The following is a 14,141-nucleotide window of genomic DNA, read 5'->3' as shown; positions in this document are numbered from 1 at the left end:
CCGCGCTTAATAGCTCTAAAACGCCTATATATTTATAGTATATTATCGCTATTTTCTAGCTTACTACCTAGGCGTTTATATCCTTAGGTATAGCCTTTATAGGCGTAGTATATCGTCGGTATAGGACTAGGGCTTCCTTATAGAGGTCTATAGGTATCGGTCCTACGTGCGCGTGTAGGAGAGTAATCTAGGCCTACGGGTTATTTACGGTGTTATCCTATAGCTAGGCGAGGAGGTTATATAACGTGGTATACATAGTCCCTTCGATATAAGAGCGTACCTCATTAAACTCCTTCTACTACGTATTATAGTCTGCCTTTTCCTCGCGGTATATATAGCGATCTTATAAGTAGCGCGTACGCCCCTTTTTAAAGAGGTCGTCGATAGATATAGGCGTCCTAGTCGGTGGTTCTTTCGTTACGGCTATAACCTTCCGGCGAGCGGCTATCTTCCTCTTACCGGCGGCTATAGCCGCCGTGGTAGCGGCGGCGTCCGTAGCGTCCGTGGCTTTATCGCCCTTTAGCGTGACGGTGGAAGATATAATAGCCGTGGCTATAGCCTCCTCCGCGTTTAGGTCCACGATAAGGGCTTCGTATTTACGAATATTAGGTAGTATAGGTAAGGGGAGGAGATAGGCATTAGCCTTCTTATCGCTTAGCTTTAGATTAGGGTAGTTATCCTAGTAAGAGGCCGATTTACCACGTACGGCGCGCTCCTAAACCGCCTAATCCCTTTAATTAACGAGAATAGTAGCGGCCGCCTTCTATTTAGCGTTAGATACGTTAGAAGATATCTTTATTAGTTTATCGTTTATCGGTTAGTTAATTAATAGGTAGGTTAATTAATCTCTTAATTACTCTAATTAGGTTAATAGGAGTTATTTAAGAGTGCTTATATAGACGTGATTACTTCTTTATAGTGGAATAGGGGTAGCCTTATTAATATCTATCGTTTAGGCGTTATAAACCGGGCTTATAACTATCGCACGTTAAAAAACACTTAAATAATTAACTTAGTAGAGTAGAAATCTCGTGTATATGTATTATATTAAGTTATATCTAGGAGAGTCTCTTATACCCTTAATTTAGGTGGTAAAGACTCTATTATAGGTACTAAGTCATTTGGATCCTATCCGGTCTTTTCCGGTATCCGCCCCTATTATATCCGAAGCCCTTAGTTATAGCGTGGATCCCCCCTGGATCCCCTATAGACCACGTCGTAGTCCGTGTGCCTATGCGATATATAGTGGTTCCTTAGTATTAAGGTTATTCGCGACCGTATCGCCCGTAAAGTCTAGTTATTATAACACGACTATGTTACTAAGTTAGAACGCCTATTAAAGCCGAATAGTAAGTATAGTAGTAACTATCGCCTAACGCACCTAATTCAGGTTATAGAGCTATAGCCCTATTTAGGGACCTCGACTAACATTAAAAGCTATTAACGGAAGATAGGATCTATACTATATATAGTAGCGATATCGCAGCCTAATATCGTGTTTATAGTATCTAGGCTATACCGGTTTAATATTAATCTAGGCCCTGTTTATTATAAGGCCGCCGATTATCTAATCCTTTATCTAATTAATAGCTAATTATTTATATTAGAATTAAGGGGTGGCGATACTATTAAAATCTATACTAACGCCTTGTTTACCGATAATACCCTCGATCGAAAGAGTAGTTAAGCGTATATAATACGCTTATTTAGCGATATAATCGCGTGGCGCGCTAATAAGCAGGATACGGTTATAACGTTAATAATAGAAGTAGAGCTATTAGTGTTAGTATAAGGTGTAAAAGAGGGTATCTTTATATAACGCCTATTACTTAATATAGGAGTGGAATTTAACGATCCGGAATTAAGGATCTTATACGATAATAATTAAACGATTCGATTAGTTAATTAAGAGATTAGCACGTTAATAACGCGCCTTTGCTACGTCGATATCCACGGCTATTAGTTACGGTAAGTAAAGAAATAAGGGTAAATACTTATAATATACGTTATAAGCGCGGAAATAGTGGTAGACGGATTAACGAAGGCGTTACACGGCGAGAAATTTAAGATATTTAGGTCCTAGGTAGGCGTAATAGATATACGGGAACGGTTATAGCAGAAATAGCTAGAGGAAGTCCGGATAGAATATTTAGAGGACCTAAAGGATGAATTTAAGGGCGGCTATAGCGAATAGATTATATAGCTAGATTGTCTGCCGATTACGAATAGCTTTAATCGCCTATCTAACGTTTAGAGCGATTAGGGGGTATATCGAATAGACTATAGTCGTTTCGGTTACGTAATAGGCCGGATTACTAAGAGTATAATCCGGGTGGACGCTTACAGAATCTATACTATATGAAATACGGTGGCAGCGTTTCCCTGCTGGTCTGAGACAGTTATAATTATACACAATTGCCTTAATTAAGTCTAGAGGAATGAAAAATCGATAATTCCGCGGTACCTTAACCCGAGTATTCCAATAGAACCACTAGTTATCCTTAGAAAAGCCCTCTTATCCTTAGTATCCGTTCTATTCTTTAATATATAGCAGGCCTTGATTATTAACCAATAGGAAGTACGGGAATTTCACTTTAAAGTGATTTCATTAGTCTATAGAAGTTCTACGTCTTCACGAAGCCATCATAAGAAGGCATAGGTAAGGGGGCAGGAGGCAGGAGCAGTATATAGGTAGGTAGGTTACGTAGTAGACGGTACGGTTATTCTGCTATATAACTCTACGATTAGGATCTTCTTCTTTTCTATAACTTTAAGATCGTTCTCTTCCTTTTCTATATAAAGCCCTCCTATAATAATAGCCCTCCTATACTAATAGCCCTCCTATAATAATAGCCCTCCTATAATAATAGCCCTCCTACAATAATAGCCCTCCTATAATAATAGTAAAGGTAGGCAGAGTCCTTCGACTTCGTGATAAAGAGCTAACTTCTTCTATAATAGTCCTCCTATGATAATAGCAGAGGTAAGCAGAGCCCTTCCACTTCGTGACGAAAAGCTAACGTCTTCTATAGCAGCCCTCCTATAATAACAGCCCTCCTATAATAATAGCAGAGGTAGGCAGAGTCCTTTAACTTCGTGATAAAAAGCTAACTTCTTCTATAGCAGGAATTCTTCTATAGTAGCAGTGGTAGGTAGATCTTTTCCACGATATCGTGACGAAAAGCTAACTTCTTCTATAAAGCAGGACCTCTTCTATATAGCAGTGCCTCTTCTATATAGCAGTGCCTCTTCCACATAGCAGTGCCTCTTCTGTATAGCAGTGCCTCTTCTATATAGCAGTATCTCTTCTATATAGCAGGACCTTTTCTATATAGCAGGACCTCTTCTATAGAAATAGTATTCGTGGGCGTATTTTAGAATACGGACTTTTTAGTTTTCCTAGAACACTGAAGACAGGCATAGATATAGAGTCTAATTAAATCGCATTTATATATATTTATATAAATTTTATACTAGTAATATATCTTATCCGTACTTACGTCTTATTAGCTATACTACCTCCGGGCTAAAGTTAGGATAGTATTATTTCTAAGGATAGTCTAATATCTAAGGATAGTTATATATCTTATCGATATAAACCGAGCAATAATAGGCTATACTCTAAGGGTAACTAACGCCTAGTGACTCCCGCTAAGGTAATTTATGAGGAAGGAGGTATCTGAGCGTAAACTACCTACCTACTGTCGTATCTCAAAAATGTACCACTACGTTAAAAGGGAATTCCTATATCTTATACATAGGGCTTATTTGAGTGCTTATATTCAATGCGACACACCCCCTAGGTTAGCAGGCAGTACTGCCTAGTAGGCTAGACAAGTCATCAATAAGCACTAATAGCTCTGACTGTCTGTCTTTTATTGTTTCATGGTTTTTCCACGTTTCGAATTAAGGTTATTTTTTGAAGGGTATGCTTAGTAATAACTTTACGCTAAAACGGCTACCGGGCTCATAACTGTCGCATCTCAAAAATGTACCACTACGCCAAAAGGGAATTCCTATATCTTGTACATAGGGCTCATTTAAGTGCTTATATTCAATGCGACACCTACTAGTGCTGTGAAGCATTGGCATACCAGGGTACTTTTGACCGGGTAGAAACATTTCGCTACCTGAGGTACTCACTGCAATCCCAACTACCTTACCTACCTACCTACCTTAGGTAAGGTAGAAAAGGCGGGTTATGAACCAGATGTGCCTCGCTTGGTACGATGGTATAATACCACTTCGCGTAGCGGTCCACACTCTCTGGTTTATGGTTATTACTAATTAGTACAGTGTGCCTAGTCTACCTTAGGTACCTGAGGTTGTCCAAGCAGGACGTCAGCGAATGAATCCAGAACGTCAGCCTTACGGATTTAGCAGGTGGACATCATCTGACCACATGTTTTTGAGCACTAGCTTCTGGATGGGGTCAAGAAAGGGGCCCCGTAGACGCGAGGTGAAATATGCACTTATGGGATCACCGGTGCAAACCCACGCAAGCACGAACAACAGTTCGTTGTTGTTAGAGTATACCACAGGTGAATGGTTAACGGACGCGGGAATAAGCTTTCCGTCAATGTCTCGGATGGTAGTTGCCCATCCGGGACGTCTGCCGTCACATTTACTTCCCATGCCACGATTCGTCTACGTCAGTACCGAGCCAATGCTGCCCGTCGCCAAACCAAGATAATGCTCTCTTATTCCTCGCATTGGGGATGCAAGATTTGCTTTTCGGCCTTGGGACATGACAAGCGGGAGACTTGTTCATACGACCGAGGCTGACGTGCCATGTCTAAGCCCAGAACTGGAATGAAGTTACGGACTCCGTATTTTGTAAGAGGGTCTCGGCAAGACTCCCTGAAAACCCACGGGAGTCTAAACGAATTGTTCTGGGAGGTCGACAACCCGCTTGAGTAGGAACGCATTTCCACCAACATACTCTCGGGTATCTCCACCAACAGACTCTTGTGAATTTCCGGTAAATTTTCACAGCATCTTCCATGTCTGCCGAAACCGCGTCGCCTCGCAACATCACAAGTTCCCGAGCTCTTATGCGCTGCAAACGCCTCTGACGTTGTTGAATGAATAAGCGGCACCCCACATCCTTTTGAGGGACAGGGGCTCAAATTTAGGTGAGCTTGAGTATGCGTCGCAGGTCGTCCTCCATTGCCAACAGGCCGGGAGGCCGTTCCGCCGATACGGAAGAACCGACGACCGGCTTGTTCGAAGGCCTCGCTTCAGGAAGGGGGCTAGGAGTATCGGTACTGTCCTGTTTGGGTCTTGGAGCATTAGTACTGCCCGGCTTGGACCCAAACAGATACCTTTTCAGTGCGTCAGAAGGGTCTTCCTCCCTGGGTGGACACAGGGAGCGTTCTGGAGAGGGCTGCGCAGCAGCACGAGCTAATCGAATGCGCTCTTGGTAAGGCGTGGCAAAGGCCGGGCCGACGCGACGATCAGGGGTGCCATCCAACTCGGAAAGAGGAATCCCCGATGTGGACCGGTAGGGTTGCGGACGCGCCCTAGGGTCGCTTCTGTAGCCGGCAATCGATGGGAGATCACGAGGAAATGAGTTAGGAGGGGATGCAGGCCCTTGGTCAGCCAGCAGGGTGCTAAAACTTGCTCGGCGCGCCCTTTCCTTCTCCGCCCTATCTGCTCTGAAGATGGCTTCGAGAGGAGACTCGTGACGACTAAGACCCACTGACAATCGGGATGGTGTTGGCGTTGGCGCATCGGCCTCAGTGGTAGGTGGCGAAGGCTGCTGCTGCCCGCCGTCTTGCGGCCTTGGAGACCCCGTATGAGTTTTGAGGAAACTTGGGAGGGGCAAGGCTGAGGGTGCGGGCGAAGCATGGAATGTGGCACCGGCGAAAGCGCTAGCTGAGCTAGATTTTGTCGCGGATGCAGAATGAGGTGGAGTGCGGCGTGAGGTCTGAGGGATATCGGGAGACGCAACAGTGTTCTTAGGATGATTCTTATTGCGTGGTCGAGACTTTGACGTGGTTGAGCTCTCGGTAGTCGAGGAGAGATCGAGAGCTTCAGAAAAAGGCGTCTTGGGGGTTAAGAGCTGAGAAGCTTGGGAAACAGTCGTTGCGGTTGGACCGGTCGCATCATTCTCAGATGCATACACCTTCTGTCCGACACTTCTGGACGCACGTCGCCCTTGGCGTCCACGAGGCGGGGTGGGTTTTTCTTGGGTAGTGATTTTTTGCATTCTCGAGCGGGCAAAGCCTGGCAAAAGGATAGATAACGGTTCTTGATAACCTAAAACCACGAGAAAACAATGAGGAACAGTCGCGCGCATGCAGGAGGCAGAGGCAAGAGGAAGGACCTACGTTTGGATCTCAGGACACTGGGAGCATCCTATGTGCCGAAGACAGATGGTAAAGTCGCCTGGAATGATTTTTCTCCCAAATACAACGGAGAAGTTAACAGGAAAGTGAGCGAAATATCTATGCGATGTCTTATAGAATGGCAAATATGTTAGGCGACCCGGGTTTATGGGTGTTTTGCCGAACTTGTGTATCCGTCGTGTCGAGAGCAAAGGTGACGAGGAACGAGGATGGGGTGGCGGGGAAGGCAGGCCTGGTGGAGAAAACCGTGTCGGCTAGGCTTATTATTAATAGCAAGTACGACATAAGATCAGTACTTTTACCTTGCTCAAGCTCATACGGGCATAACCAAACCATGTGATACATGGACGTGCTAGATTGATACTTGCATGTACATACGTGTACTTTATTTCAAACGCACCTTATACTGGGAGTACCTTATATGCATATGGGATGTACGTAGTAGTATGGCCTGTTGTTATGAGACTTGTATCGCACTCGTCGATACTGTATTCGTAGGTATCTTAGGACACAGCCAGCATGGTCTGTTACCAGGCCCGTGGCGCTTATCTCCACTAAACAGGGTAGGTACTCCAGTACCTCCCTACCTGGGGTGGCATACCTGAGGTAATGTTCTCCGTAACTTAGGTTCGGTGTCCACGACTCCCCGCTGCAAACCACAATCCAACGCTTGAGGACTTACGCTGTTTGGGATCTTAGATCGCAAAGTTCATATTTAAGCGAATACGAATTGAAGTCAACTGGCACGGTAGGTGCTACCTTGCCTCGATCATCGACCACCTCTCTGATTGAGCAAGAAGAAAGATTATTCAGTCAGGCGACTGGACTTCTCTGGACGCATCTTCGTCCGCAAGCCGTTAACCAGTTCAGCCCACCTATCCTACCTAGGTACAGTCAGGCACCAAAAACCCCAAAGCTTGTCCGTTGAGGTATGTGTGTCATCCTTACCTACTCCGCAGGTGCCTACCTTAGGTAGTTCCCCGGCATTATAATCTACGGCAAGGCCCTCCATCGTTTAACCCTCTTTCGGCTTATGTTTGGCCCATAAACTCCATTTCCCCAAGATGTCTCCCTCTGTATTCCCACGTCCTCATGGATGATCGCTCATACGCCTCTTGACGGTTGTCGGCAGGGTTTCAGAATCGACCCATCACGAAACCGATATTCTCCTCGAAATTACTCTCGTTGGCCGGAGAAGCAGCGAGCCCAAGCCCAAGATCAAGCTATAATGGCCGATGTTGACATGACCGACGCACCTGGACCCGCCGCCTCCAAGAAGACCGATGGCACCGGTGGCAAGGCGATGCAACCCAAGAAGCGATTCGAGGTGAAAAAGGTATAGGAAACAATCTTACGTGTTGGATAATGCTAAGAATGGACTGTAGTGGAATGCTGTTGCGCTGTGGGCATGGGACATCGTGGTCGACAACTGTGCCATTTGCAGGAACCATATTATGGATCTCTGTGAGACTCTTTCCCAACCTGATGCCTACGTGGTCGCAGTACACTGACAGCCTTCATCCACGCGCCAGGCATCGAGTGCCAAGCAAATCAAGCTTCCGCAACGAGTGAGGAATGCACTGTGGCATGGGGCATCTGCAATGTAGGTCAAGGCCCTCGTGATGATATAATCGAACGGTCGAAGCTAAGGAATTTTGCTACAGCACGCTTTCCATTTCCACTGCATTTCCCGCTGGCTTAAGACCCGACAAGTGTGTCCTTTGGACAACCGAGACTGGGAATTTCAGAAGTATGGTCGTTGAGTGAAATGCGGACCCTGCTACTTTTCGACTTGGGCGTCCAAGCCTTAGGAGCCATTCAGGATTAGGCTAGCGGTGCTCGCAGAAGGGTAATGTGCAATAGATACGCCAGATCATGGGAGGCTAGTAGTATACCTGGACGAGCATGGAGACATGGAACCCTGCGACTAGTAATTACGTAGCTAAAGCCTGGAAATAGCCGCGACGAAAGCCAGAAGGCGCGTGGCCAAATAAGAATGCTCGGTTGACGGCAGCTTTATTCTGTGGTTGTTTCTATCGCGACGAGTGATCTGCTGGCATATGCATCCAGCCACTTGATAGGGTGTCGGGTGAAGAAAGGCCAAGGTGGAACGACGACGAGGAAAGTCAGGCAGGTGCCCACTAAGCCAATGTATACCGCCAGTTTGATATCTTGCAGCGTGAACCCGACCATAAAGGAGAGAACCTGGAAGTGTTGAGAGCAGGATGTTAGAACCCAAGTAACAATCGAGTTCCGTGCTACTCTCCAAGGGATGGAGAAGACATACTGCGAACACTGATAGAAGCAGCGTGGAGAGCAATTCTGCTAGTTTCTGTCCCTCAAAGTCCTGATAAGCGGGTTAGCATAGCCTGCCTAGTGTATAAAGACTAGGTGGCGTACAATTTGGCCGTCTGCCAGATCCCGCAACTTGTCCAGGGCGTCTTGAGCCATGGCACCCAATTTGTCGTGGTTTCAGACACGACGAGACGCTAATTCAGAAGAGGAACCGTCTCTCTCTCGCTCTTTTTCTCTCTCTCCCTCTTTTCACGTCAGGCCTACCGAAACTCGTGGCGATAAGCGCATATATTGTCAGGTCGGGCGTTCGTAATGGGTATCGTAAGTGATAGATAGGTGCTTGGGAGATCATGGGAAGACGGGCGTGGAGAATGACCGAGCTGTAGATAGAAGCAGCTGAGGTGGCAGGATTGGCATGCTACTCCGTACACTGTGTGGACTACACTTTTGGTGAGTGTGTAAATAGAAGGTAGGCTCCTATAGATTAGGTAGGATAGCGGAGTAAGATAGATAATGATAATAATCTCCCGGCCGGATATCGCGTTTACGGTATCCTATCTATACCAATTTAATATAAACCCCGGCCTAGAGCACTACGCGGCTACCGATTTCCTTATTATATATCTACTTAGTAGCTAATTATATATATTAGAGCTCTAGGATAAGGATACGATTAAGGCTTATACTAATACCTCCTTTACTAATAGTAAAATTAATTAAAAGAGTACCTAAGCATTTATAATCCGGTTATTCGGCGGTATAATTGCTTAGCGCGCTAATATTTAAGATACGATTATAATATTAATTACGGAAGCAGGGCTATTAGTATTAGGATAGGAAGTAAAAGAGTATATCTTTATATAACGGCTACTACCCAGTATAGACGTCGAATTTAACGATCTAGAACTACAGCTCTTATAAAATAATAACTAAGTAATACACTGTATTAATTAGGAGATTAGTATATTAAAAACGCGTCTACGGCACGTGGATATCGATAACTACGAGCTACGAGAAGTAAAGACGCGTGGAAAGATCCTTATTATTTATATCGTGAGCGCCGAAATAGTAGCGGACGCATTAATAAAGGCGTTATATAGCGAGAAGTTTATGACTTTTAGAGCCTAGATAAGCGAAATAGATATATAAGACCGCTTATAGCAGAAAACGCTAGTAAAAGACTTAACGAGTTATTTAAAGAAACTAGAAGACGAATATATAGGCGGCTATGGTAGAGAGGTTATATCGGTTAGTTCCGAATAGATTTAATAGTAGATCTCCTTTAAACCCAACGTCGAAAAACGCCTAAACTCAGCTTTAGGGGCCCTAAACAGGCTATACAGGCTAGCAAGCTCGTAGAGAGGCCTTTCTTTTAAGGCTTTACGGCAGTTATATATAGCCTGTATAGCTTCCTTAGCTAATTTTAGCTCGCAGCTCTGGTAGGATCCTAAATCACCGAAAAAACACTTAGTAGACCGCCTGGAACGCCTATACTACGGCGCTTTAGCCAGGGCACTAGGGGCTTTTAGGGAGGCCCCCCTACGGCCTCTAGAACTCGAAGCAGCAGTTCCACCGGTAGCGGTTCGGTTATCTAGTGTTACGACGGCTTCCGGTCCTCTATAGTATAGCGGACGATAGGGGACTGGCGTCGAGGTTTTAGTTTAAAATAAGAAGAGGATATTAACTAAAGAGCAGTAACTGTCGTTCGTAGTGTTTGGTCGTAGTTGCGTCGTAAAGACTAGGCGTCTTCTTCACAAGGTAGAGTCAGACGTAGACTAATAGTCCAGGTGAAGACTTAGATTGATCGATGTCTTGTTCTCTAATAGAAGTAAGACCTAGGATACTCTGGTATATATATGTGTTTCCGGTGTCTGGATCGATATCCTTCCACTATGATCCTCCTAGGATTATGGGCTGTCCTGGATGATCCCTTCGGATTATAGGGATCATCTGTCGAGTCCTTCGATCTAATGGTCACGTGTCCGCACACGTGACCCGCGTTCCTCCTAACTCAGCTTGCCCTTCGTGCTATAGTGATATCTATACTTAAGACCCAGGGTCCCGTAGTGGCCTTGGCCCGGGCCTTGTCTTGTTGGCCGTAATATTACCTCCCTCCTTCTAGGTTACTATCCTAGTATCTATAAGTACGTGTTCCCCGCTCTTCGGCCTATTCCTCGTTTTTCTTTTCTGCTAACTGTCCTTCCACTATGTCAGGCCGTGTTAATAAATCTTCCTCGCGTCACCCAAAAACCGAAAGGCGTGACGTTCTTTTGCAACTTCTCCTCCAGAACCCTTCCGCCATGGATCGTCCTTATTCTTTCTGCTCCGAAAAGAAATTATCGTGCGCGACTTCGTCCGACTCCTCCCGCTGCCTTAGCTGCGTTAAAAGTAATCAGCCCCGTTACGACGCTAAGGGGCTAACCCCTTAATAACTTCGCAAAATCGGGGATAATTATTCGAAGGTGGAGGCGGAACTCGAAGCCGCCGAGGATAAGCTCGCGTAGTCGATAGCGAAGGTCTAACGTTTAAGAAGACAGAAAAAGTTATGGTTTAAAAAGATGATACGGGCGGTTTCCCGAGGTATCGATAGTGTGGAGGAACTGGAGCGTGTGGAGAAGGAAAAGGCTGATCGGGAGCGTGAGCGGTCCTTTAGCGGTCGTCCCTCTTCTTCGTCCTTTAAGCACCTTCCTAATAGTTTTATAGATAACTAGGATACCGTATACCCGGATATGGTTTTATCTCCTTCGGTGCTTACGGAGTTTAGCGTGGTGCAAGGTGCAGGAGTATCTAGCCTTAGGTCCTGATAGTGTTCTATCGGTATTGCTTCAGGAGTTACTTACAATTAATCAGGTTTTCTTTAGGTTCCCAGGTATTATCGCCGTGGTCGTAATTTTTCCATTTTATAAAATATTCGGTGCCGTCTAGTATCTCTCGGTGATCGAGGATTCGTTTTACTTCGTATATATCGCTAGTATCGACCACGATTATATCTTATATTATTTTTGCGTTTTTTAGTGCTAGTTCAAGTAGTAAGATATAGAAATTATTATATATCCTTATTATCGGAGGTAGTGATAGAATATAGTTCGTATCTGATTTTTTCTCTAGGATTTTAAACGGTCCTAATTTTTTGAAATCTAATTTATTATTTGGTCGCTGTGTTTTAATGTTTTTGCGAATAAGGTAGACGCGGTCCCCCCTTAAAAGGGTTAGTCCCTTAATCCTCGATTAATTCGTATATCTGCTTATTCGTGTCCTGACTATCTCTAGGTCGGTTCATAGTTCTTCGTGTAATTTTTTCATGCTTTTAACTATTCTTATCGCTCTTAGTGCGTCTAGTCCTTCTAAAGGTTTTCTAAATGCTATCGGGGTGTATCCGTAATTTACTTCGAACGGTGTTTTCTTTATTAACTCATTTAACGAGCTATTATATACAAACTATATAAGTGGCAGGTATTACACCTAATTGTCTTGTTTATGCCCTACGTAGTATCGTAGGTACTGTTCTAGGACTTAGTTTATAATTTCGGTTTATCCGTCCGTTATAGGGTAAAACGCTATCGAATACTTATATTTCGTTCCTAGCTGGCTTATAACTGCTTTCTAGAAGTTACTAGTAAAGAGCTTATCTCTGTCCGTGATGATTTCGTTCGGTGCGCCGTGATCCCTAATTAGGCGGTCGATAAAGATACTTATTAGTTCTTCTACTATAGTGTTTTTAATATATAGAATATAAAGAGTGTATTTCGTGAATCGGTCGACGATCACGAATATACTATTATAGGCGGTTCCTGTTACTGGATCTTTAGATACCGGAAATCCTGTTACGAAGTCTATTATAATCGATTTCCATAGTCCGTCTGCTATTAGTAGTGGCTTTAGTAGTCCGTAAGGTTTATACCGGCTACTCTTTGCTTTCTGGTAAATATCGTAGTTACGAACGAAGTCCCGGACTCGTTCTTTGGTTCCTGTGTAGCCGTATTATTATCGTAATCGGTGGTATATTTTATGAATTCCTTAATATCTATGTATCGGCGAGGCGTGTGCTTCTTTAAATATAGTATCGGTTATCCGATCGATACTGTTTACCTCTCTATCCTTCAGAGTAAGAGCTTCTCCTTCCTATTAGAGTATAGCTTACGGTTTAGGTGATTCGTTAGGCGTCCTTAGTCGGCTGAGTACGTCTATATAATTATTTTCGCTCCTTTTTATATACTAAATATAAAAGTTAAACTCGGCTAGGAATTCTGCTTATCGGATTTATCGTTTATTAAGAACCTTAGTAGTGGTGAATTACGCGAGGTTTTTATAATCCGTGTAGACTTATACCGGGTGTCTTATCCCTGACAGATACGGTCTCTATTCTTTAAAGGCTTTAATAATAGCTATTAGCTCTTTATCGTGGATTTAATAGTTAAGTTCTAGTCCACTGAGTTTCTTGGATATAAAGGCTATAGGGTGTAGTCTTCCTTCTGCGTCGCGCTGTCCGAGTTATGCTCCTAGAGCCTAGTCGGATACGTCTGTTTCGAGTTCGTATTCTTTATCGGGGTCTAGCATTACTAAGATAGGTTCGCTGGTAACCCTTCCTTTAAGAGCTTAGAATGCTTCTTCCATTCTCTCGTTCTATTCGAAGTTAAGTCCCTTTTTAGTTACTTTAGTTAAGGGGATCGTAATCTTACTATAGTCCTTAATAAATCGCCGATAGTAGTTTACGAGTCCGAGGAAGGACTAAATATCACGAATATTCTGGGGTCGTGGCTATTTAGAGACGTATTAGACTTTCGCTTTATCTATATAGATCTTATTAGGTTATATCGTATAACCTAAAAAGTTAACTTCTTACGTGTGGAATTGAACTTTTTCTGGTTCGACTAATAGGTCGGCGTCTTGTAGGAGTTGTAGGATCGTGTGAACGTGTTGTCGGTGTTCTTCGAGTGTCTTGGAGAAGATCAGGATATTATCCAGGTACACTATAACGAAGTAGTCCAGATACTTCCTTAGGACGTCGTTAATAAGTGTTTAGAATAATACCGGCGTATTTATTAGTCTAAAAGGCATAACGAGGTACTCGAAATATCCTCGCTTTATTTAAAACGCTATCTTCTACTCTTCTCCTTCCTTAATCCTAATTAAGTTATAGGCTCCTTTTAAGTCGAGTACCGTAAGCTATTACGCTCTAACTAGCTAATCTCGTATTTCTAAGATAAAAGGTAATAGGTAGCGGTTCTTAATAGTTATATCGTTAAGTTATCGATAATCGATATATAGTCGTAGTTTACCGTTTTTCTTTAGCATAAATAGGATTAGGTATCCTGCCGGTGATTATAATACTCTAATATAGCCTTTTACTAGTATTTCTTCGAGATATTCTTCTAAGGCATCTAATTCCTTCTAGTTTAGCCCGTAAATTAGAAAGAATTTTAGGTATATCCTTTCCTTTAGGGGTATCTCGTGATTATAGTATCGGTGTTTCGGTAATCCGGTCTCTAGATTTTC

The 14,141-nt window shown here is 43.8% G+C and overlaps 4 protein-coding genes across 4 annotated transcripts; 2 read left to right on the top strand and 2 right to left on the bottom strand.

Annotated features, from left to right (window-relative positions):
- Positions 1 to 4,466: 4,466 nt before the first annotated feature.
- Positions 4,467 to 5,092, top strand: SODALDRAFT_359956 (hypothetical protein; the record flags this gene model as incomplete). Its single annotated transcript, XM_028614224.1, has 4 exons — positions 4,467 to 4,514; positions 4,596 to 4,651; positions 4,806 to 4,916; positions 4,996 to 5,092. 4 exons carry the CDS (start codon positions 4,467 to 4,469, stop codon positions 5,090 to 5,092), a joined length of 312 nt encoding a protein of 103 aa, XP_028466639.1.
- Positions 5,093 to 5,131: 39 nt separating this feature from the next.
- SODALDRAFT_359955 (hypothetical protein) lies at positions 5,132 to 6,695 on the bottom strand (the record flags this gene model as incomplete). The annotated part of the gene is made up of 4 exons (XM_028614223.1): positions 5,132 to 6,228; positions 6,333 to 6,360; positions 6,516 to 6,582; positions 6,670 to 6,695. The coding sequence occupies 4 exons, from the start codon at positions 6,693 to 6,695 to the stop codon at positions 5,132 to 5,134; spliced, it is 1,218 nt and encodes a 405-aa protein (XP_028466638.1).
- Positions 6,696 to 7,210: 515 nt separating this feature from the next.
- SODALDRAFT_333460 (RING-box protein 1) lies at positions 7,211 to 8,458 on the top strand. The gene is made up of 4 exons (XM_028611980.1): positions 7,211 to 7,686; positions 7,736 to 7,814; positions 7,883 to 7,953; positions 8,015 to 8,458. The coding sequence occupies exons 1-4, from the start codon at positions 7,579 to 7,581 to the stop codon at positions 8,111 to 8,113; spliced, it is 357 nt and encodes a 118-aa protein (XP_028466637.1). The 5' UTR covers positions 7,211 to 7,578; the 3' UTR covers positions 8,114 to 8,458.
- SODALDRAFT_333459 (microsomal signal peptidase 12kDa subunit) lies at positions 8,049 to 9,095 on the bottom strand. Its single transcript, XM_028611979.1, has 3 exons — positions 8,751 to 9,095; positions 8,638 to 8,697; positions 8,049 to 8,555 (listed from the first exon to the last, which is right to left on the bottom strand). The coding sequence occupies exons 1-3, from the start codon at positions 8,799 to 8,801 to the stop codon at positions 8,367 to 8,369; spliced, it is 300 nt and encodes a 99-aa protein (XP_028466636.1). The 5' UTR covers positions 8,802 to 9,095; the 3' UTR covers positions 8,049 to 8,366.
- Between the last annotated feature and the right edge of the window lie 5,046 nt (positions 9,096 to 14,141).

This window comes from Sodiomyces alkalinus (genome assembly GCF_003711515.1).
Source record: "Sodiomyces alkalinus F11 unplaced genomic scaffold SODALscaffold_5, whole genome shotgun sequence".
Lineage (NCBI taxonomy): Eukaryota > Fungi > Ascomycota > Sordariomycetes > Glomerellales > Plectosphaerellaceae > Sodiomyces > Sodiomyces alkalinus.
Note: the sequence above shows the minus strand (reverse complement) of the source record. Positions and strands in the feature narration are given on the sequence as shown.